We start from the raw sequence: 24,371 nt of genomic DNA on the forward strand, positions 1-24,371 counted from the left end.
GTTTGTGGTCAGGCCCTTTCTGCTCAGACATGAATTGTGCAACACTGCACAAAGTGACGGCCACAGAAAGACATGGATGAGTGAGTTTGATATAGAGGAAGACAATTAACTGTGAGTTGTGACCTTGAGTCATGCCTTGATGATTCAACACATTGGTCTGCCTCTCAATTTAAAAAATAAATAAATCTATAAATTGACATTGGGGAAAAAATGTCCTTGAGTTGAAGCTGTTAAAGCAGTTAGTAATTATTTCAGCTAAAACTATTCAATGGTTCATAAATGTATTCCCTAGGAATCCATACTCTTGTAATGTGATTAACATAACGTTAATAAGTGTGTTAAAGATTGCTACTACTGCTTCTGTGTATTAGATAATCACATTGTGACGCGTTTGTCTGGTTTTCAAACTAAGAGGAGGCCTAGTTTAGATTGCATTTGCAGAAGCGCGCACCTCCAGTTTTATTTTGAAAATACCTTACCCGGAAGTAAATAGGCCACCGTAGGTTCCGCAAATCGTTTGACAGCGTCTTGTTGTTTTCTACAACAAATAAGACGGAAACAGATCTTATTATTGTATTTTGTACGTTACAGGCACGTATTTGGAGTTTTTTGGCCAAACTAACTTGAACTGAAAGCAGATAAAAAGGAAAAAAAAGCGAACGAACACCCTGTAGTGCGGCTGTTCTGTCTGAAGCTAGTTCACGTGAACGCGGACATGAAGCTAACGTGGAGTTTATGTTGAATTAATCAGGAGACATTTTTTTTTTTATGTCTAACGGTGCCATTTGTGCTCTGTGAGGGAACCGAGTAGGCTCGCATTCAACAGACCTTCATGTTGGTTTATTTCTTATTTGGCAACAAAAGCTGAGCGTTTTCCCTTTGGTTTAGTCTGCTGTAACAGGTCAGTTATGAGTTTCTTCAGTTTTGGACAAAGTGCAGACATCGACGTGGTTCTGAATGATGCGGAGACGAGAAAAAAGGTTGAGCACAAGACCGAGGACGGAAAGAAAGACAAGTACTTTCTTTTTTACGATGGAGAGACCGTCAGTGGAAAGGTGAACGTCACGCTGAAGAACCCCGGAAAGAGGCTAGAGCACCAGGGCATCAAGATAGAGTTTGTGGGGCAAATAGGTGAGTCCATACTTTTATATATTTATAATATTAATAATAATAACATCTATTCTCCAGCTAATGACAGAAGACAAACACCTGTTAGTGTTAGCAAGGTCTCATTTAGGGCCACAAATAACCACCAATGAATCATTCAAATCCTATTATTTGGTTTATATAAAATGTTCACAACATATGCTGTAAAAAATTATAATTAACAATAATTCGAACCTGTTTATTTAAATCCAACATTTTATTTGTATTTACTTAACAGCAATATCATATATTTTGTTTAGAAATAGTCTTAATGTGTTAAATAACTTATAAATAAGGACTGCATATACTTTAATAGATTTAGCACTTAATATATATATTTATGCATTTCTGTAAACATTAAATCCTAATAATATAATTTAAGTAGCCTTAACTATTTAACTGATGTTTTCACATTCATACATTTTTTATTTGTCATTTTAAGTATCAGTATTATTATAATAATTAAAGTTAATGAAATAACACAAAAGCATGTAATTTTGATTATAATTGGCCAAAGAAGGGAAAATAAATCGATAAATGTTATGTAGTTTTTCATCACATGGAAAGAAGAGGGATTTAGCTGAAATATCTAAAGCAGATTACTGTTTTTATTTTTTATAATGTAGTATGGAATCATTTTTTGGGAAGAATTTAACATTTTTCTTCAAAAGTCTTGTCTATTTTGTTACTTTGGCCAGTGTCAAACATAGTGGTTGAACTTGATATACTGGTCAAATGGGAAACAATAGACTTACTCCAACATCCAAATGATTACAAAATCCCACTTTCAATTTAAAACTTTGGAAACCTAAGAAAACTGGTATTATGGAAACTTAAAATGAACTTTTCCACATGAGTTATTTATAAATCTACGCATCTTTCTTTGCACATAGGACACAATACAGTTTCACCCAGTTTATAATCACCTTGTAACAACATTAGGGGTGGGAACCTCTGGGTACCTCACGATACGATACGCGATACAAGGCTCACGATAACGATTATCTTACGATATGCCGATTCTGCGATTATCGATATATTGCTCAGAAATCAGTCTACGATAATCTGACATAAGAAAAAAAAAAAGATTTAGTGAAAATATACAATTTTTATTTTATATCTCTGAAAGACAATAAATTGAAAAAGTGTCCTATGAACAGTGACACTATTTTAGTGCAACATTTCTGTAAATAAGTGTCATCACACCAATGTAAACAAATAAGTATCTCCATTAGTGCTTTCTGTAAACAAAAAATATGGTCTTTCTTACCAGTGACACCATTATAGTGCAATATTCCACTAAACAATATATTGGTTCCTTCAACAAACAGTGACAACATTTCTGTGAAGATGTACCTGCACATTTTAGTGAAAAGCAGAAAAGGTTTAAAAAAAAAAAAAAAAATCGATACTTAGCGGGAGCATATCGATGATCGATCGTGCGGAAAAATATCGTGATATATCGCCGTATCGAGATATCGTCACAATCCTAAACAACATACATGATTTTCAACTGAACCTAAAATGATCTGGAGTAGCTCCACTACCCTTCGCCCCTCCAAACGAGTCTCGTAGAATAAAATAATCTACAAAACCAAAACAGGGCAAATTGTTACAAGCTTTTAACAGCTACGTATATTCACGTTTTGGTGTTTTAACTGATCTTCTGTAAATGTCCTTATGTTTTTTTGTTTTTTTTTTTCTTAGAGCTGTATTATGACAGAGGGAACCACCATGAGTTTGTGTCCCTGGTCAAAGATCTTGCCAGACCCGGTGAAATGACTCAGTCACAGACCTTTGACTTTGAGTTCACTCACGTGGAGAAACCGTACGAATCCTACACAGGGCAGAATGTGAAGCTACGGTGAGTTTGATGATTTACAAGCCCCCCACAGGCTTTGCGTCACTGTTTAGCCATTCTTTTTGTGATGCATTCTCCCTGTGTGCCTAATTCTCAGGTATTTTCTTCGAGCCACTGTGATAAGGAGACTGAATGACATCAGTAAAGAGATGGACATCGTGGTTCACACACTAAGCACTTACCCTGAGCTCAACTCGTCTATTAAGATGGAAGTGGGCATCGAGGACTGTCTCCACATTGAGTTTGAGTACAACAAATCCAAGTAAGACAACAACAACAATGTTGTTTTGGTACAGTATCAGGCATTTTTCCCTTCATCTGATGGTGTAAACTCAACAAAACAATGAAAAGTGATGCTGTTTTTGGCTGTGTGCTATTCTCCCCCTGTTGTTAAGTCAGTCACTACGTGCCTCCATCCCAGTTACGCGCTCTGGGTGGAGCAGCCCTGAAATGTGGGTGTTCCCATTCAAATCTGGCTTTACGCACATTCTCCGGGGTGCGTAAGTCCTTTTCCTTTTACGCGCTTCTAACCCTGGAATAAGTGCAGCGCCCCGATAAGGTGAAACATTATATTGCACTAGAAATATGGACTTTTGAAGTTACATTTGAAGTCACGCACCAGCAACCGTGATCACTCAGCTGCTGCTGTGCGATGAAATAAAACTCTGACAGACGCAGACTTCTGTCCATGTTGGTCACAGTGATTCAACTATTTTCATACTATGTCCAATGTAAAGTCACAGTTTGATCCACTACAGAGTGAAACAAGCTGTCATATGCAATGAGGGTGGACCAGAAACTGTTCCCACACATATTTAAATGAGGCTCAGGTCAGGTCACTTTAAACAATTTATATTTAAAACTGCGTATTATAGAAGCCAATAGTTCTGTTTCACTGCAAACATCCCTCTGTATTAAAGCAGGACGCTCTGCAGCCGGGTCATTTCCTCATATCTCCAGCTCACCTAACTTGGTCACGTTTTACAGCGATGATGATGATGATGATCAAGGAAAGAGATTTTAACTGTGACTCAGTCATACTACAATAATCTGATCAATGATATTATCAAATCAATCTTTTATATTGTTTATCAATGATGGCGTTTCAAATTAAAAGTGAACTTTTCACAGATATCAATGACATTTACAAGCGTTGGGAAGACTCCATGTTCCGTGATTTCTAGACAGCCCAAAAAATTGACATCACCGCCTCCTTTCCTTCAGCCCGCCTTCATTTACACATACACGCTTTTGGTCTACCTTATGCGCGGTGGGCGTGTCAGCAGCCTGGACCGGAGAATATGCATAGGAGAGAAGTGCGTAGCTGTCGGCGCACAAAAAAAACGCTTAAGTCCAGACGGGAGAATAGGCCCCTAAGTGCACATGGTGACAGTAAGGAAATCAGTACAGAGGTGCAATATTAAACTGCTATTTAGAAATTTATAAGCATCAGTTCTCATTAATCCTCAATTTTCCGAATAAATATATATATTTATATATATTTAAACCATATAAAACTATTCTTATTATTGTTGATTTCATGTTTTTACTGCTGATTTTAATGTGCTTATTGATTTCTAAACTATTGAATGTTTTCTGTTACACTTTTAAATTGGGGTGTCTCGATCTGATATTGATATCGAATATCACCCCGATATCACCAAGAAAATGTATATTGGATTTTATCGGACTGCATCTAAAATCTCCGATGTAAGCGCTCTGATAAGTTTTTGTTGTTTTTATTCCTGCCTTCAGTTGTTCCCACCATATATTGACTGTAAAGAATAACTGAAGTGAACTTGAGTTGTTGACTATTGTTCTCTGTTTGAGTAACTTGATCCAGCCTTTTCTAACATTCCACACTACAAAACAAGTGATAAAAGTATGTATGATTCATGCTGGTATCGGATTGATATAGCTATCGGTCAATACTCAAGGCTGCAATATCGGTATCATATCGGAAGTGAGAAAGTTGCATCGGGACACCCTTACTTTTAAATCATGTAAAGCACATTGAATTGCACTATACAAATATATTTGCCTTGCCTTCTCTCACTATTCAAGGGTTAAAGGGTGAACAAACTGTTTCTGTAAGATGTTGTAAAGTAAGTGGAACATTTATTTTGTGCTCATATTGTTGCTTGTTTTTCCTGTAGATACCACCTGAAAGATGTAATTGTGGGGAAAATCTATTTCCTGCTGGTGAGGATTAAGATTAAGCACATGGAGATTGACATCATCAAACGCGAGACGACCGGAACCGGGCCTAGTGTTTATCATGAAAACGACACCATTGCCAAGTATGAGATCATGGATGGAGCTCCAGTCAGAGGTAGCGTACTCCTACTCAGACAAGAGAAAGAAAATCTGTTCATGTCGTGGAGATGTTCTCATGCTTTTTTCTCCCACATTCAGGAGAATCCATTCCCATCCGATTGTTTCTGGCTGGATATGACCTCACACCTACTATGAGAGACATCAACAAGAAGTTCTCTGTGCGTTACTATCTAAACCTGGTGTTGATCGATGAAGAGGAGCGACGCTACTTCAAACAACAGGTCGGCTACAGATATACACTTTCCCTCAAAGAGCACATGACACCATTTTTAATATTGATGCTAAATGCAGGAACACACCTTAAATATTGTCCATCTTAATCTTACATTTTAATGTTGTTTTTCATGCGCTGCTGAGCTGCCTTTCAGAGGAAGGGACATATATGGGTTGTGACACACAAAGAAGTACCGGCATGGCCTTCTTTAGCTTCACTGCAGCGCTGTTGGCTCACACTAATGACGCCTATGGAGTTAAATATTGTCATTACTATTATCATTACACAAATTACTCTCAAAGATGCCCCCATACTCTGTAGCAGCTCACTGTCTGGCTGACTGACTTTTGTGAATGGAATTTCCTTATTTAAAATAAAGCAGGAGACATTGTTTTGTCGGGCCACGAAATCCATCACAACACCTCCTGTATCTATGACAGAAATAATGATGGTTTTTAATGGCTTTAGTCCATGTTCGCTCGCTAGAATAAGATGGTGTTAAAAAAACACGATGTCAGAAATGGTATCGTGCCCTTTAAAGACCAAGAACACTTCCACATTGTAGAAGTAGCACTGAGGCTGTGTTCAAGATGGCAAACTCCGTACAACACACTAGAAACTCAATGACTATATAGTGTCTACTGTATACTATAAGTATGGTTAGGATCATTAGGAGGATGACATTCTCACTTAAGTATATTTCAAAGTTTCCCGAGATGCATTTCAAACCTATAACAACAAAAGCCTGAAGCACACTGAGGCTAAATATCTCTGTTGAAGTAGAATATCAACATGTGGTCATTTGATCCATAAAACTCGAGGAAAAACATTTCATGCCAACATTTCAGAGATTTTTGGACACCCGCCATTGTGCTACTGAAAAAACTTTTGGTTAACTTCAAAACAAGAGCCCTATTTGCAAAAGCAAAAACTAATGGAAGACAAGAAGAGATGCTTTTATTTTGAAAGGGGGATGTTTGGTTTTTAGCCTGAAGCCGATCCCAGGATATTTTTACGTTCCATTCACAAAGCATCACGGGGCAGTTGAGTATGGCTAGTGTGCTGATATATCCCGATATAGTATACATCCAGGTATTTTTTGTGTACTCAATCTTTTCATACTATCTATTGTGAAAGCACTACATGCACATTTTGATGCCAGACTTAGCATGAGTAGTACGTTAGTATGTGATTTCAAACGTGGCCTGAGACTATTAACATGTAGCAAAAACATTCTTATTCCATACTAGCCAATATGCAAAGACTTTTATCTCTTTTTGAGTCACTTCTTCAAAGAATTTGAACCTATTTAATGCAAAAATGTTTTGTTCAAACATTAGGGATGTGACGAGACATGATATTGAGTTCACAGGAACGAGACGAGATTTTAAAAAAACTACAATAACAGAATATGACTGGACCAACAGACTTATTTAATCGTGTTTCACATGCATTTTGAAATGTTTTATTATAACTCTTTACATGCATGATGTAAGCATGAGCTTTTAATAAACCACTTCTTCCACAAATTGAAACTAAAATGTATAAAAGTTAAAATAAAATAATATCTTTTTTTTTTTTTCCAAGTGCAAACAATATTATGTGCAAAACCAAATCAAAGTTCTACTCTGTCAATACAGAGTGACCAAGTATGTCATTAACAACATGCTGCAACTACACAGCCATGTTCTTTTAACTGTTAATAAACCACTTCTTCCACAAATTGAAACTAGAACTAAAATGTACTCCTCCTCCTCTTCCTCTTTTCCTTCTCCTACTTTAAAGATTCTGGCAGACTAGACGTAGCAAAGGCGCATTACTGCCCCCACAGGTCACAAATAGGAGTTTGGATAGCTCACAAAAAAATAAATAAATAAAATTTTTTGGGAAAAAAAAAAAATCTCACGAGACATATGTTTAACGCAAGTAGAAATCTTGTTGAATTTAATCCTATCAATTATGTTTTATTAATTTGGGTTCATAAGGTTAGCATTACATTGAAAGTAATAAAAGATAGAATAGGCAGTTTAGTATTATCTAAAGCTGTCAGCAATATAATGGCCAACTATTTTGTTGTTCGTCTTCCGTGTTGTAGGAAATCACACTGTGGAGGAAAGGCGACGTGGTGAGGAAGAGCATGTCCCACCAGGCGGCCATCGCCTCTCAGAGGTTTGAGGGCTCGGCTGCTTCAGAGAGCGCTCTGGAGCAGGCCGCCAAGGAGGAGAGCGGATAGAGCCGGAAGCTTCCTCTCTCAACACTCCAGTGCATCAGAGCGCTGGAGTTTATCTGTCCAACATCTGGACAGGCAGCTGTTTGTATCTGTAGCTGCTGGTACCCGGAGAAAGAAGGGAGACTTGACGAACGGTAAAACTGTTAATTATGAAGCTTGCATGAAGCATTTAGAGTGGCTTCAGGCTGCCGCTCATCTTTCTTCCTTTTTCTCATATTAAGTTTTTCCTCACAGGGATTTAAACTAATCATCTGCTGCAGGGTCCACACAGTGAAATCATCATTTTAATGCCTTCTTCTTTTTTTGTCACATTCTTCCTTCGCTTTTTAGAAGTCATTTTTCTAATCTCTTGATCACAGCAAAAACTAATTTTCACACCGTTTCTACCGCTGACATTCCACATTTCACAGAAAACATTCCTAACTTTGCCATAAGGTCAAGTACATTGAGATAACTTTGCACTGCTTTGTTATGCTTATTGCTCTCTTCAATTTGTGTGTCTGTGTTTGTGCAAAAATTTAAAGAAATAAAACCAGGTGTAAGTGGAATCTCAAAGTATTAAAGTCACGTGTTCCTTTTTGTTACTAACGTCTGTAAATAAAACCAGCTAAACCAGTTTTCCCATTCAGCTCGTGTACAACAGCCGTCTATGTACACACCATAACTGTCCTCCTCAGCGCTCCACTGGCGTTCAGAGAGGGTGTTACTGTCCAAGTGTGTGTATCAAGGTCTGATAGCTGAAGTCCTCTGTAATTTCTCATTACAGACTTGAACGTTGTGCCTATGTGTAACAAACAGATGAAATCCTCATGCCTCTAACACGATTTTACTCTTTTAAGCAGACAAGAGTATAGTTCAGTAGAATAATTATATATCTTTTGCAGAATGCTGATTATTACTCCTTGTCCTGAAAATGTCTAATAAACTGATGCCAAATTAAAAACTCAGTTCTGTTGGTTTTTGTGACAATTTAATCAAAATGAGCAAAAAAAAGTCCATATTTTCTACAAATTATCCAAATCTCAGGACTGTGGGTCACATGGGCTTTTATTACAACATGATTGGTCAGGAGTTTAAATGGACAAAGGTATGAGAAGATTTGGCTCGTTTGAATCCTGCAAGTTAGAGAACAACAAAATAACTACTTGGATTTGACTCGTATCACTTGAACTAAACTATGGAAAAATACTAATTTTCTGAAAATGTATAAAAACAAAATGAACTACTTTAGAACACACTAGTACTCATTTTAGTTCAGGGGCCAAATACGGAGCAGTTTGATCAACATATTTTTTGTGGGAAAACGACTAATTTCAACATTATTGAGCACTAGTTTACACTTAAACGTGTACATAGAATGCAAAATATGTAAGAAACAGACAATATCCAAGAAATAAGTGATAAATATCAGTCCCAACAGGATCTTCACTTTAAGTTTCCAAGATTTTGTAACCAGTTTCTATTTAATTAAGAAAGATGTCATAATTTGAGGAAAATCTGAGGCATTTGTAAGAATTTTAAGTTTTTCCAACAGTTTAACATTAAAAATCCCTGTAATCATGTGACATAAACACCAGGTGAGCTTCATTTACTCAATGATTCATGTTTTTTCTGTCATTTTTATTTTCTCCTACAGGCAGAATTGGGTGCTTCGAAGGGCCGGATTTGGCCCTCGTGCCATGAGTTTGACACGTGCACTAGTACAAATTTAAGACGTTTTTACAGTTTTTCCTTTGACCCTTGTGTGGTTTTCTTGAAAATAAGTGTGTGATTTGCTAGTAGTGGTAAATAGTATCTAAATAGTGTCAAATTAACCGTTTAATAGTCATCTTAAAACTCTTGACAGGACAAAATGAAGTCTTTGATCCAAAAATACGTAATTCATTATTGTGTCAAACACAATAATGCACAAAACTCTCTTTCCCACTAATATAATATTACACAGTATTTATTTGATGTCTGTGCTGCAAAACGAAGCTAACCATCACTGCGGCTCTTTGTCCTCCAGACTCAGGATGAAGTCGAACTCTTCTGCAGAGACGATTGGTTTAAAATCAGTCTCACACACCTAATATTAAACACCAGAGTGAATCATACACAGGATTGTATTGTACGTACCAGCAGTGAGAGGCTGCACAGACAGTCTGGCTCTGGTAAAAAGTGCAGCTTGCTTTAAAGGCCCCCCCTCAGAGAGGTGCTGCGTGTGGTAACCTTTGAGCTCAGACAGGGGAATGAAACGCTTCATCATTCGTTGATACTGGACATCAACCTGAGGGATGAAACATGTTTAACCTTTCACGTTTGCACATCTGTTATGAGTGCGCTCACATCTGTTGGTTACCATGCTCCACTTGGGGTTGTCTGGTTTGCTGCTGGCGTCGTAGTGGACGTCTTTCTTGTCAAACTGGGTGTGGTCTACATAGGCTTCCTTTACAATCTATAAGGGATGGAACAGCTTGATTATTTTCACATATCCTATGTATTAAAACCAGGGTTGGGGTCAATTATAATTGTGTATTTGTGTTTTGCTGTTGTAATCGTAATTGAGTTCAGATAATTGACATGAACATAATTATCATTATATGTTTTATATCAAACTTACCTGTTGGTTCTCGTGAGCAGCGGTTCCCAACCAGGGGTACGTGTACCCCTAGGGGTACCTGAGCACATTGATGAACCTGTTTTCAACATGCTGAGTCATTTTTAAGCCTATTTCAGACACTGTACATGCTCATCCAACATCTTTTACACTCGTTGACAATAAACGGCATTAACGGAATAAACAATATTGTGGCCTTAATATCCTACTGAATTGTTACTAACATGTTATGCACATTACTATAAATTAAGGTAAATATATTCTCTGATATACAATAATTGTAATTCACAAAATTCATATTTAATGTGCGTTAATAATAATACATCAATTTTATATAGCGCTTTTTTGGACACTCAAAGTCGCTTTACAGAATTAAGGGATTATTCTTTCACGCCACACTTAGTGGTGGTAAGCTACTGTTGTAGCCACAGCTACATGGAAAAGGAATCCTAATAAAGTAGCCAAGAGATAAAAAACAAATTAGATGATAAATACATATATTTTGTGTGTATTTTACAGCTGATTTAAGACATGAGTCAAAACTGACCCATTATCATAAGAGATGCTAACAGAAAGCTAACACAAGGGGAAGGTTATGTTTTATGGGCTTATACTGTATATTAAAGGCTCAGTAATTGTAATTAACTGTAAGTTAACATCTGCGATGGACTGGTGCCCTGTCCAGGGTGTACCCCCACCATGCGCCCGCCACCCAGTGTGAGCCGGATACTGTATAAGCACCGGCAGAACCCAGCGACCCTGAAAAACAGGAACAAGCGTGTCTAAAAAAAGGATGGATGGATGTAATTTAACTTGAGTAATTAAGAACATAATTGTAATTGACTTTCAGGGGCTAAATAATCATTTTATTTGTAAATGGAAAAAATGTAAATGTAATGATAATTGAGTTGTAAATGAACATGGATAATTGAAGACGTAATTGTTATTACAAATTGACCCCAACCCTGCTTGAAACGCAGATAAAATCCTTGGGGGTCACCTGAAATGTCTAGTAATTGATTAAAAAAAATAAACGAATTATATTATTGTTTTTTTTAATTTATTTATATTATTATTTAATTGTTATTCTTTACCACAAACACACACAATCTAAAACAATTGTATTCAATACTTTCACTTTCTTTCTCAACTATAACTAATGCTAAAAGAGGAAAAAATGTCTCTCGCCAGAATTTTGTGATATAAAAATAGGGTCATGACCTGAAAAAGGTTGGGAACCACTGGTTCCATGTTTAGCTCCCAGCCCAGTAAAACTCACTTTGATGACTCCTGCTATTCCCGGCTCCTTACAGTTGCTGTGGTAAAACAAAGCCAGCTGCCCTTCTTTCATCTGCCTCATGAAATTACGAGCCTGCAGTTGACAAAACCAATTACTTTCTTTATCCAGATAGCGATTTGCACAAATAGGAAGAGATTATGAGGCGAGGTTGCACTCGTGATAAACATCTGTTCATTCTAGAAAGTCTTTTTATTGATGAATGTCTGTACCTGGTAGTTCCGCACACCGTCCCAGCAGCTCGTCTGATCAGGCAGAGCCTTCAGATCCTCGATGCCAAACTGTAGAGGAAACAAAGTGTCTGAAAGGCATTGACGGCTCATAGGTTTTATTTGCCGACGAAGCTGCTGATGCGAACTTTCACGTCGATGCCGTTCTCGAAGCGGCTCTCTGGTTCAGACTTCATCAGCCAACGACTGTACGGCACAAACTCGGAGCTCGTTTCGGTTTTTTTAGCAGGAACTGCAGCTTTTCTTTTAGCCGTGGAGCTTTTTCCCTTTTCACCATCGTCACCTGAAACAATCAGAAATGTGTCTTATCTTTATTTCAGTGCTCACAACCCTACCCATGGTATGGAGCACAAGTTTACAAAAAAAAAAAAAAAACAAAGCTAATTTTAGCAAATATAATTTCAACAAAGGACAAACCGTTTTTCAAAAAGGCACCAAGTTTATAAATTACTTTTTGACTTTTTATTTTGCATCAGTAAAATACGTTTCAACACAGAAGGGTGTCTTGCGTAAAATATTTTTCTCTATAAATGGCAACTTCAGCATTCAAACAGTAAATGAAAGTCATCACCAACAACGTTTTAAATGCAGAGATTACAAAAACATTTTCTGTCAATACCTTTATATCGGCCGATAGTCGATTATTTCCAGTTCTTAAATTACAAATGGCATGTCTGTGGGAGACATTCTCACACAAAATATACTTTTCTAGTTTAAAAATGGTCTTAAATTCCTCATGTGACATTTATAGTGACAAGGATTGCACAACGGAGTCATCGTCTCACCTGAGCGTTCGGCTCTTTTACTCACTCTGGCCTTTTTCTTTGGAGGCATCGCTCAGTCTGAAGAAAGAAGTGGAAATAAGAAGATATTACATTCATCTCTTCCAAATTGAATATCTGCTTATCAAAAACTAGCTTGTTCCTGTCTTTTTAAAAGCCATTTTCTTTATAGGGATGTCCCGATACAATTTTTTTCCCTTCCAATACAATACCAATATTGTTGCCTTGAGTATTGGCCGATACCGATATCGATGTGATACGATATCATCACGAATCATACCTACTTTTATTACATATTTTGTAACGTGGAAGGTTTGATCATGTGATGTTACTCAATCAGAGAACAATAGTCAGCAACAGTAGGTATGAGAAAAACTGACCCATTTATTATTAACCAATTAGTTACATACATTTTAACCTTCAACATAATATCTACAGTATTCTACAATTGAATGAATATGATATAATATATATTGGAGATTTTAGATGCAGTCTGATAAAATCCGATATTCGTTTTCTGGCTGATGTCGGACCGATATCCAATATCAATATCGGATCAGGACACCCCTATTTGTTTATGCTTAAAACCTTTAATTTCCTATGACTCTGGTATGGCTATATTGTCTTTCAATAGCAACTAATATGGAATAGTTCAACAATATTACATTCCATCCTTATTTCTAGTTGTGTCCTGATCCGATATTGGAAATCGGTTTGATACCAGCAAAAATAAATAAATAAATAGATTCTAAAATCTAAAATCTCCGATACAAACACTCTATTTCATACTTCACTCCATCACTACACAGAACTCAATACCTACAGTAAAAAAAAAAAAATCTTTTACTTTGAAAGTACAATTTGTTTTTATTGGTTCTGTGTCTTCTAATTTACATTTGATTTATTCTATTCTATTGTAGAATATTCTTGTGCTTAAAGCTAAAATGTAAGCAACCCATTGGTTATTAATAAAAGGGTCAGTTTTTCCCTCATACCTACTATTGTTCTCTGTTTGGATAAAAATCACTTTTCTGACATTCCACACTACAAAATAAGTCATAAAAGTATGTATCATTAACCTAACCAGGGGTAAGTCGATTTCATTTCAAGCATTATAAAACAACTCTTTACATGCAGACAAGACACTTTTCCATATCCATAGTTAATAAATTGTGACACACTCATTAAAATACAGCAGAAACATTAACACGTCACAAACAAAATGAAAAAAAAGCTTAAATCCGAGGTTAATGCTGGACCAGATAGAGGAAAGGGTTTAGACGAGCCTGGTGTAACATTAACTAAGGGATATATAACAAACAAGGTTGGAATCACTGAAGTAGAGAGCAGATATTTGTAAAATAAAGTCTCTTTTCTGTCCTACTTCTAGTCATTCCGCTGATAATGTTGTTTCCATTCAAACTGTGCAATTTACAGCAACACGTGTTCATGAAATACTACAGAACCGGTCTTACCACGAGACAAACAGCAGGGAAACCAGCACACCAGAACCCGCCAATAGGCTGTGATCACGTGATGTCAACAAACCAACGGGTGCGCTTGATTTTGTCACCGCATGCTGCCGTTGGTTTATTTGAAATACTTGTTGAATCTTCCAACGCTAGGACGTGAAAGCTGTTTTTTTCCCCCCCTCACAAATCTTGTTTTCCAGCTCTTACATTTAGTAAGATTACGTTTGGAAAAGAAAATATCCTTTTTTTTTTTTTTTTTTTTTGCCAATTTTTTCATTGAAAAGTGTAGATATTTAAAAACGACTCATGCCTTTTTTTTAATTTGTTTAAATTTGAGATAAAGATATTCAAAATAAAAATCTAAACATGCTGCCATTTGTTCTTTTGAGTGACCTCTAATTTATTTAGTTTAGTTCCTAGATTGTTAATGTTGAGTATTGTGTTTTGATTAGTCTTGAATATATTCTGTTAATACACTAACAAATTGTTCATAAAAAAAACAAAAAAACAACGTATAAGTGCGTGTGTGACGTTAAAGACCCGCCCCCTCCGTTTCTCGTTGGTTAAAGTAGCGAGTTTTGACCAATCAACAATTTTAAAGAAGGCGTGTCATAATTTTTGACCAATCAGAAGCAGAGTTTAGCTGGCCGTAGAAGGAACGCATTGAAAGGTAAGCGGAAGGGCGCTAGGACCGCAGGGATACATACACAGAAAGGGTTGTCACTCAACAGTGGAGGTAAACATGGCGGCTACTGGACCTCTAGCAAGAATCTGCAGACTTAGCTCCATCATTTGCCGAAACCATTGTTTAAAATACAATATCGGCGGACAGCGACGAGGAATAGCGTCGTGTATTGACCGTAAGTCTTACAAAATGATGAAGTTTACGTCAACTTATGTGAACGTTGTGTAACTTGGTAGCCAATATGCTAATGACTCCCAAGTCTTATATAGCAGCTAAGACGTGGAAAGAACGAGGCAAAACGGACAAATCGCATAAATTTAGTTAATCTAATGTATTAAAGTTAAAATGTTGTGTATTTGGTTTGTAGTATTTTATTTGGTCCCCTAAGAAGCCACGCCCCCTCCACCACTGTTTGGTAACAGTTTGACCTTACTTATCAAAAAAAATGTGGCTCCACATCATGTGTTGTGCTTTGTTTTGCTAAAACACATGTAAACAAAGCTGTTGCTTCTTTAAAGTCCTAGATGTCCTCTGTCAGTCATTATTTATGGCCGTGGCTATGAATACGTTAAACGTACCCATAGACTGCCTCTCTATGCATATGCAGCGCCCCTCACTGGCCAATTTAAATCACGTGATAGGTGCACCACGGGACTTAAAGTTCCGTCAGTTGTATTTTAGCTCATTTATTTTCAGCTACCCTGCTAACCCTTTTATTTTAGTCCTATCCCTAAAATGTTTATTTTAAGTCTGATATGTATTTTTAAAGGTAGAATTTGCTGTGTTAAATATGTTGAAATGAAAAAATGTACATGTCAGAAATGGGATTTGAACCCACGTTTGCAGAAGGAAGGATGCGAGAGTGCGGCACCTTAGACTTTCCATACCCATAGTCCCTGGGGCTATGGCTACGTTTAAAATATCTCTAGATACTTTCTAATTTTTTTTTAGTGTGTTTAGAGCTGTGGTTATTGATTACTGTACTGTTAAAATATCTTTCTACGGATGTCTGATGAAGTGAATCCATAATCTGTGTACCACTGTTAACTACAAATATTTAGAAAAGTTCTGCTTAAGTAATTTTGAATATTACAGTACCGTACAGGGTCACATGACGTGTGCTCTTTGTTGTTGACAGCTGCCCACGGACTCACTGATGAACAGAAGGAGTTTCAAAAAGTTGCCTTTGACTTTGCTGCTAATGAGATGGCTCCACACATGGCAGAGTGGGATCAGCAGGTGTGCTCTGTTAAATAACTAACATTTATTATCAGAGATCAACAAATCAAAGGTATTTCTTATAAGAAACAGGATAATTTACTCTCAGACATTTGTCAAAGATTGAAATTGCTGCTTGAAGATTGTTTTTGACTCCATTACAAACGATGGCTTTGATGACAAATGGTCATGTGACTTCAGCTTTGGAAAAGTTTTGCGCATAGATGAATGAAAAGGCGGCGCCGAAGTGGAAAATTTTCTTTAAGAAGTCTTTTTACTTATTGTGTTTCTTCACCAGACAAGAGAGTGGTTTGCTTGATTCCATTTTTCTTCTGGTTTGTTCATGGCGTTCCCCAGTGATATAACGTCACTCGGTATTTAAGTGTTTCCTTGAAAGCCACAATATCGGCATCCGCCTTTGTTTTAGGCCTAATTTTTAATTTGCGAAAACGCCAAAGATATCAGTTATTCAGTGTTTTTTGGAGGCTAACTGGCATCAGTAGTGAATTAAGAACAATTTTGGATTAAAAACAGGCACAATTAAAAAAAAAAACAAAATAGTTATGTGGTTAGGCAGCTTTAAGGATATAATGGCCCAAAACAGGCTGCAGAAAAGTAATTGTAAAAATAAAAAAAATCCACATTTATGCTGCCCTTGGGAAGCATTTGACAGATCATTATTTTTAGAGGCATGCCATTGTTTACATTCTGAAAGGGTTTTTAGGCTGAGGCTCAAACTGTTAGGTTATTGTGTGGCTATTTCAGTCACTGTTGTCTTTCTATCTTTTTAAACCTGTTTGGCCTTTTGTTGGTGCAGAATATTTAGTTTTTAAGCTGATTTCTGTAAATCACAAAGAAAGGAAGGCCATAATGAGGACAAAATCACAATTGACTACATGCAATCTAGAGACTAAGTTTTTGAGTCTGCAGCAAACCAGAGTTCTCTAAAACAGCCCAGTGCAGTACCCACTAACTATATGGAGAACATGGAGGTGCAAAGGTCTGAGTTTGACACTAATATGTATTTTTTGTAAAGCAACTTCACTAATCTCTGGCACACTAAGCCACCTTATTTGTTTTATTATAATGAATACAGTTAAAATGGAAATGTTGCTTTCTGTTCTGCAGTTTTGACAGATTTCTGATTAGGTTCTTTAAAAATCAATGAGTCGTGCTCAATCTCAGCACACTTCAGAATTCCCATTAATGTATGAGGTGACTTCTTCTTTTTTTTTTTTTTTGTACCAAGTCTGGAGTTTAAATACAGATGTTTATTTTCCAGGAAATCTTCCCGGTGGAAACAATGCGTAAAGCAGCCCAGCTGGGTTTTGGTGGGATCTATGTTCATCCAGATGTGGGAGGATCCGGCCTCTCTCGACTCGACACATCAGTCATATTTGAGGCCTTGTCCACAGGATGCGTGAGCACCACCGCTTACGTCAGTATCCACAAGTACGGACACGTTAACTGACCATAAGCAAACGTTTTATGAAAATATGAACATGCAGAAGAAGGCATGTTGCATATTGATCATACCAGATACATTAACACTGTGAAAATGAACATGGTTATGTTTTGACCTTTAGTGAAAGAGTTGAACTTTAGTTTTTTTTTTGCTGTTATGTACTAAACTGCAGTTTGCATGTTCTCTGCAGCATGTGTGCCTGGATGATCGACACGTTTGGTAACACAGAGCAGAGAGAACGGTTCTGCCCTGACCTCTGCTCCATGGAAAAGTTTGCATCCTATTGCCTGACAGAACCAGGTCAGTCTGTGGTTGAAGACAAAACACTTCTCAGTTGTTTAGATTAAAGGTGGCTGTGTTTGAGTCGTCGTTTTCTTGGTTTGTCATCAGTCCGTCTGTCTGTCCGTTTGTCTGTATGTCTGTCTGTGTGTGCAGAGTGGTGTACGTCTTTTAATGCAATACCCACCAATCATTCTCACAGCAAAACATTGGTACTAATGGGGGGATTCCAGGTAATGAAACATTTTTTGAGGATTTTTTTTTTTTTTTAAAGGATTTTTTTGGCTCTAGTGGCCTTTATATGACAGTTGCTTGACAGGAAAGGGGTCAGAGAGAGCAGGGAATGACACGCAGGAAAGGGTCCCAGGCCGGGAATCGAACCTGGACCCGCTGCAGGTGAGGAACTATAGCCTCTGTACATGGGGCGGGCACTCAACCCACTGAGCTAAACACCGCCCCGAGGATTTTGATAAAAACTTTGTCGTGGACAGATTTTAAAGAAGAAAAGGAGGTGGACCATTGATACCTTGCTGTAAGGTGACATTCACTCAGGGCTTTAGATTAGTGCTAAAATGTTTCCGATTTGATCAGTTGTGGCGAAAAAAAAAGTCTATTTTTGGACTCTATTATATGTACAGTAGGTGTCAATCTGAATTCATAACCCAGCAACAGTTCATGCATCAAAACATTGGTACTAATATGGGGATTCTAGGTAATGAAGACATTTTTCCAGTTGGACAATTTTTGGTGAGGATTTTGAAAAAAACTTTGTCGTGGACAGATTTTAAAGAAATGAGGTGGAGCATTGATACTTCACTCAGGACTTTTGATTAGTGGCAACATTTTTTATCTTTGTGTTTGTCACAGAAACTACTACGTAATAAAATTCTATGCATAAACAGGTGAGTAATCATATTTAATAATGTTTTATTCCCCTACCGGTATTATAAATGTAATGGATGAACAATTTCCAACTATAAAGTCACTGAAGTGCGAAGTTTGGTCACAATAAATCAATGTAAATTATTCTTCGTGACAGTTAATATTTTGAGGATTTTTCAGATGTCAGGCCGAGGGTTTTTAAGTGCGGGTAGTGCACGTTATGTTTCGATTTGTACGTAATAAAGCAGCAGATCAGGGGCTTCATGTTGTCTGTGTTTCAGGCAGTGGCAGTGACGCTGCTTCACTTCTGACCTCTGCTCAGCTGAAAGACGACCACTACATCCTGAATGGCTCCAAGGTCGTTCACGTGGTCCTTTGTTGTATGTTATTATTGTTTTTATATCTGCCTTAAATGACATTTGTGCCTTATCATGACTTTATTCCAGGCCTTTATAAGTGGAGGAGGAGACACTGACGTCTATGTTGTGATGTGTAGAACGGGCGGAAAAGGACCTAAAGGAATTTCCTGTTTGGTTGTGGAAAAAGGAACGCCAGGGCTGAATTTTGGCAAAAAAGAGAGAAAGGTTGAGTCTGATGGAGCTGTTTGTGTGTCGCCACTAGATGGCAGCGTCACCTAATCTGGACTTGGTGGGTTTTTTCCCTTTCCTTCCTCCAGGTGGGCTGGAACTCCCAGCCAACGCGGGCGGTAATATTTGAAGATTGTGCTGTTCCTGTTTCCAACCGGCTGGGTGAGGAAGGTCAGGGTTTTACCATCGCCATGAGAGGCCTGAACGGAGGCAGAATTAACATTGGTGAGGAGAAAAGACATGCTGTGTCAGCATTTCTTATCACATGTGGTTATACAGTCTAGACGAGCCATATAGTGTCATCAGGCATACACATTTTGCCACTTTTTTTGGTTTTCCTAATGGAAATAAGGTGAGAAATGGTTACAGAAATCTCTGAATCATCAAGTGATTATTGGATGTTTCCTCTCGTCACTTCCACTACATACAATTAGTATGTATTTTTTAGGCAGAATTACCCAGGTAAAAAAATAATGATCTATGTTTTATGATGTGTCGTATGTAGAGCTGGAATCTATTCCGATTGCCCAAATCAATTCAATGAGATTTTCCATATGGTTCAATGATTTTTCAGTATCAGTAACAATGTTACTTGACTATGAAAGAGATTATCAAAAAACAAAAGCTGTAAATGGTAGAAACTAACTCTAACTTGGTGCAGTATTAAAAATATCAGTGTTTACATTGTAGACATAGAATAGAAGCTTTATTGTCATTGTACTGATGAGACAATACAATGAGATGTCATTGTCAGCAGTCAATCAATCAATCAAACAGCAGAAAGACTAAAATACCCCAAAAATATGGAGTCATAAATAGAATTAAAAAAAATTGACAATTCTGGTAACAGTAAAAGGCATTTTTACGACTTTTCTACTTAATATTGAAGTAGAAAAGACATATTAAATGATAGATCTTAGAATTTTCTGAATCAATATTAGACCATTCAATGGAAAATTGATACAAATTAATAAAACAATTTGTTAATCCTGCCTTAGTTGTATGTTGTCATGATTCAACACTCCAAAGGGTGAAAGAATCTGAAACGCTACATGTTGGACTTATTTGTATAAGACATGTGGTGCATCTTAATATGTTAAGGCAGGGGTGTCGAACTCATTTTCGTTCAGGGGCCAAATGTGGAACGGTTTGATCTGAAGTGGGCCACAGTTTATAGGTGAGAGGAAAAATAACTTTAACATAATTGTCTTAGTTTTCAATATCAGTTTGATTCACTTCAAAAATGTTTGATTTTGTTCCCAATTTTTGTGTAATTTAGAGGAATCTTTCTTGAGAAATTGCAAGATTTGTGGAAATAAAGGTTTTTTTTCCCCACAGTTTGCAATTAAAAATGACTGCATTCATGTGATATAAACAGGAAAAATGCAAGCTCCTAACAATATTGTTGAGTTTTATTACACTGGTGATTTTTAGATATCTACAACTGGATTATTTGGTAATTTACGCAATATTTCATGATTTCTCTGTCATTTTTACCCTCGGCCAAAGGGTGATGTCATCAGTTCGTCCGTCTGTGTGTGCAGAGTGGTGTAGATCTTTTACTGCAATACCCACCAACCATTGGTACTAATGGGGGGATTCCAGGTAATGAAAAAAAAATCCAGTCGGTTGATTTTTGGTGAAAAAACAGCATTTTTGAGGATTTTGAACAAAACGTTGGCGTGGACTGATTTTAAAGAAGGAAAGGAGGTGGATCAGGATTTTTCAAATGTTAGGCTGAGGTTTACAAGAGCGGGAACGTTATATTTACTTTTTCTAAAGCAGTGGTTCTCAACCAGGGGTACGTGTACCCCTAGGGGTACTTGAACATGCTGCTTCATTTTTAAGCCTATTTCAGACACTGTACATGCTCATCTAACATCTTTTCCACTCGTTGACAATAAACGGCATTAATGGGATAAACCCTATTGTGGCCTTAATATCCTACTAAATTGTTACTAACACGTTATGCACATTACTAAAAATTGGGGTAAATAATTCTCTGATATACAATAATTGTAATGCACAAAATTGATATTTAGTGAGCGTTAAACGTACAGGTTGACAATTTCAAGCTGTAGGAGATTTCAGAATCCAACATGTTTACAACATGTAAATAAAATAAGAGAGGCCTCGGGGGGTACATGAGACAGAAAAGGATGGGAAACGCTGCTCTAAAGGGCCGGATTTGGCCCCTGGGCCTTGAGTTTGACACGTGTGAAGGTTTCATTTATTTAGACTAATGTTTGAAAAAAAGTTGTCTTACTAAATGAAACCTTTACACATCTTAAAAAAGAAGAGTTGCTGGAATCATGTGGTGGGTTTGGTCTGTGATCATTTCTTTAATCAGACCTTCTGTCTGTGCTTCAGCTTCCTGTTCGCTGGGTGCAGCACATGCCTCCGTGCTGCTGGCGAGGGATCACCTGTTGGTGCGTAAACAGTTTGGAGAGACTCTCTCTAACAACCAGGTCAGTGGTTTACAGCTCGTTCACATTAGGATCTGCTTAGAATCAAACAGCCTCCATATGTGTTGTCCTGTGTAGTTCCTTCAGTTCAAACTGGCAGAAATGGCCACAAAGCTCGTGGCGTCTCGTCTTCTCGTCCGTGAAGCTGCGTCGGCGTTGCAGGAAAACCGCTCGGACGCTGTTTCCATTTGCTCCATGGCCAAGCTGTTTGCAACCGATGAATGTTTCAATGTGAGTAATGGTGAAGCTTTCTTCAGCCTTGGTTTTTCCATGAATAAAATGTGGGCTTTATCATGAGCCGCGCTCCGCTCTCTTCACAGATCTGCAACCAGGCGCTGCAGATGCACGGCGGCTACGGATACCTCAAAGACTACGCAGTGCAGCAGTTTGTGCGAGACGTTAGAGTCCATCAGATCCTGGAAGGTGGGCTGATCTCACAGTAAACATAATGATTAGAGTACGTTACATTTGTTATTTCTTTTTACAGGAACTAATGAAGTCATGAGGATGATCATTTCTAGAAATCTTCTGTCAGAGTCCTGATCGAACGCTGGCTGCAGATCTTTGAAAGTGTTACTGTGTGAGAAATGCTGCTGATTACACTCCAAAACATTGCTGTCAATGCCGGTGGGGGGAGGGGCGGGTAGTTTAGGGTGTGTGTTTTGTTGATAAGGTGATTCACGTGCCTGAACTATAGTAAGATCTCTGAGCCAGCTTCATCTGTATGGTTAGCAAACATCTATTTTTCTGTAAGCAGGTAATGATGACGGCTCAGTAATTTTTCTACTCTTATTGTGAAGGAGTTCTTACTGATCACCATCTCTGTGTTCTCCTCAATGGAGAGTTTTTAGGCTTGTGCAAGAAAGCTTATTAACTAACAACCTTTGTGCGTTAGCAGTGCATTACAAATATTTACTGAACAACAAAAGAAACACAAGTTAATTATTGTCGTGCTGAGTTTTACACTGAGACATACAGTAGATTGATATAGATTTAAAGCAATATGGCAGTTGTAACAGAATTTGGAAGTGGGGATCTTGTTTGAGTATTTTGTATTTAATCACAAGCTTTTATACAACAGGTGCATTTTAGAGGTCAACAGTATTAAGTTTATTAGGGATGTCCCACTTTTTCACTTCCGATACGATGCCAATATTACAGCCTTGGGTATCGGCCGATGCCGATATCAATCCGATGCAATATCGGCACAAATAATGCATACTTTTATTACTTATTTTGTAGTGTGGAATGTTAGAAAAGGCTTGATCAGGTGATGTTACTCAAACAGAGAACAATAGTCAGCAACAATGGGTATGAGAAAAACTGACATTCGATATTCATTTTCTTGCTGATATCGGACCGATATCAAGATTGGATCGGGACACCCCTATTTTTTATTTAATCATTTATTTGACTCTGCCAAAACAAATAGGTCAACAACTGGAAGGGGGACAAGGCTGTTGCCAGGCAACGCACAAACATTTCCTAATTGAAAGTTGACCAACGGTTATTAGAGTGATACGGTATTTAACAAGTCCAAGTGCTGTTACTCTGTATCAGCATTCATGGAATATCTCTCGTCCAATCAAATTAGTTGGTTAGAACAAACTGCTGTATAAATCTATATATTCTATTAAAGCAAAAGGTAACATTCGATATTTACTGCATTTTCACTCAATGAACACGTCATTGGTCGGTACGTTTAAAACTGGTTTACCAAACATCTCCTTGTTTACGCGTCCACCATCAGGCTCAGACAAAGATCCAGAAGACCACCCGTAATCACTTGGCCCATCCCTTTCCTCGCCCCGTATCCTGATGACAAACATAATGTGTAATGCATAGTAAAAGAGAATCCTAGAGAGAAATGACAGGTGATCCCACAACAAGAAATGTATATTTTAGTGAAAGATTATTTACAGCACATGGAGGTCACAGCACGTATATTAACTGTCACTTGATCCAAAAATGCTAATTTTCTGTTGATTATTGTAAATAAACTCAAACACAGTGGCACTATTCGTCTCAAAGGATATCCTCACACTACCAGAGATACATTTCCCAAATAAAGCAACAACAACACATACTTGGGTTTCTTTTGTTGTTCAGTATCATTAGCGAGACTGAATGTCATCACTTGGTGTGATAAGTACAAGAACTGACTTTCAACAGAAACGCTTAGATATTAAAAAAAAATAACAATAAGACTCTTAGAAACATTTCTGTTTCTGTTCAATTTCGATTACAGTGACCAGCATTTTTTCCAATTACAATTAAATTACAATTGTTTTTTATCCTTAGAAAGTCAATTACAATTACGTTCTCAATTTCCAAACTTCAATTACAATTAATCCCTGTTACTGAGCCTGAAATAACCTAATAAAAGTTAACCTTCCTCTTGTGTTAGCTTTCTGTTAGCAACGGGTCCGAAATCAGCTGTAAATCAGAATCAGACTCAACTTTATTGGCCATGTAATGTATGTTATACACATGAGGAATTTGACTTGGTGAACTGTGCTCTCTCTAATAGTGTAAACATTAAATAATAACAATCAACTATTAAAAAAAAATATATACAGTATAAACAGTAGTTAATAATATGTGCAAAACTAAATAAAATAA

The 24,371-nt window shown here is 37.4% G+C and overlaps 3 protein-coding genes across 5 annotated transcripts; 2 read left to right on the forward strand and 1 right to left on the reverse strand.

The window, feature by feature from the left end:
- The first annotated feature begins 479 nt into the window (after window positions 1-479).
- Window positions 480-8,731, forward strand: LOC114474219 (vacuolar protein sorting-associated protein 26B-like). The gene is made up of 6 exons (XM_028464363.1): window positions 480-1,131; window positions 2,854-3,010; window positions 3,105-3,269; window positions 5,164-5,339; window positions 5,423-5,565; window positions 7,654-8,731. Exons 1-6 carry the CDS (start codon window positions 909-911, stop codon window positions 7,789-7,791), a joined length of 1,002 nt encoding a protein of 333 aa, XP_028320164.1. The 5' UTR covers window positions 480-908; the 3' UTR covers window positions 7,792-8,731.
- Window positions 8,732-9,539: 808 nt separating this feature from the next.
- thyn1 (thymocyte nuclear protein 1) lies at window positions 9,540-14,229 on the reverse strand. 2 transcript variants are annotated; one of them, XM_028464364.1, is made up of 8 exons: window positions 14,172-14,229; window positions 12,700-12,756; window positions 12,043-12,197; window positions 11,897-11,965; window positions 11,667-11,759; window positions 10,130-10,225; window positions 9,907-10,057; window positions 9,540-9,819 (listed from the first exon to the last, which is right to left on the reverse strand). In XM_028464364.1, the coding sequence occupies exons 2-8, from the start codon at window positions 12,746-12,748 to the stop codon at window positions 9,773-9,775; spliced, it is 660 nt and encodes a 219-aa protein (XP_028320165.1). In that variant the 5' UTR covers window positions 12,749-12,756; window positions 14,172-14,229; the 3' UTR covers window positions 9,540-9,772. The 2 variants fall into 2 exon arrangements, with proteins under 2 accessions (XP_028320165.1, XP_028320166.1); XM_028464365.1 differs by lacking the exon at window positions 14,172-14,229 and adding an exon at window positions 14,081-14,157.
- A 649-nt stretch (window positions 14,230-14,878) lies between these two features.
- Window positions 14,879-23,819, forward strand: acad8 (acyl-CoA dehydrogenase family, member 8). Of its 2 annotated transcripts, XM_028464361.1 has the most exons (11): window positions 14,879-15,028; window positions 15,992-16,092; window positions 17,354-17,523; window positions 17,727-17,836; window positions 18,979-19,055; window positions 19,144-19,281; window positions 19,374-19,509; window positions 21,655-21,752; window positions 21,828-21,980; window positions 22,070-22,172; window positions 22,237-23,819. In XM_028464361.1, the coding sequence occupies exons 1-11, from the start codon at window positions 14,911-14,913 to the stop codon at window positions 22,290-22,292; spliced, it is 1,260 nt and encodes a 419-aa protein (XP_028320162.1). In that variant the 5' UTR covers window positions 14,879-14,910; the 3' UTR covers window positions 22,293-23,819. The 2 variants fall into 2 exon arrangements, with proteins under 2 accessions (XP_028320162.1, XP_028320163.1); XM_028464362.1 differs by lacking the exon at window positions 14,879-15,028 and having other exon boundaries at window positions 16,007-16,144.
- The last annotated feature ends 552 nt before the right edge of the window (window positions 23,820-24,371 follow it).

The sequence above is a fragment of the Gouania willdenowi genome, chromosome 13 (genome assembly GCF_900634775.1).
Source record: "Gouania willdenowi chromosome 13, fGouWil2.1, whole genome shotgun sequence".
Taxonomy (NCBI): domain Eukaryota; kingdom Metazoa; phylum Chordata; class Actinopteri; order Blenniiformes; family Gobiesocidae; genus Gouania; species Gouania willdenowi.

Bases quoted from the DNA above. Each gene is read 5' to 3' on its own strand.
- LOC114474219 (XM_028464363.1), top strand. From the start codon at position 909: ATGAGTTTCTTCAGTTTTGGACAAAGTGCAGACATCGACGTGGTTCTG. The intron at 1,132-2,853 runs GTGAGTCCATAC...TTTTTTTCTTAG, and splicing joins AGAGTTTGTGGGGCAAATAG to AGCTGTATTATGACAGAGGG. The intron at 5,566-7,653 runs GTCGGCTACAGA...TCCGTGTTGTAG, and splicing joins GACGCTACTTCAAACAACAG to GAAATCACACTGTGGAGGAA.
- thyn1 (XM_028464364.1), bottom strand. From the start codon at position 12,748: ATGCCTCCAAAGAAAAAGGCCAGAGTGAGTAAAAGAGCCGAACGCTCA. The intron at 12,198-12,699 runs GTGAGACGATGA...TGATTGTTTCAG, and splicing joins TAAAAGAGCCGAACGCTCAG to GTGACGATGGTGAAAAGGGA. The intron at 11,760-11,896 runs GTACAGACATTC...TGTCAACTGCAG, and splicing joins ACGGTGTGCGGAACTACCAG to GCTCGTAATTTCATGAGGCA.
- acad8 (XM_028464361.1), top strand. From the start codon at position 14,911: ATGGCGGCTACTGGACCTCTAGCAAGAATCTGCAGACTTAGCTCCATC. The intron at 17,837-18,978 runs GTCAGTCTGTGG...TCTGTGTTTCAG, and splicing joins CTATTGCCTGACAGAACCAG to GCAGTGGCAGTGACGCTGCT. The intron at 19,056-19,143 runs GTCGTTCACGTG...ACTTTATTCCAG, and splicing joins ACATCCTGAATGGCTCCAAG to GCCTTTATAAGTGGAGGAGG.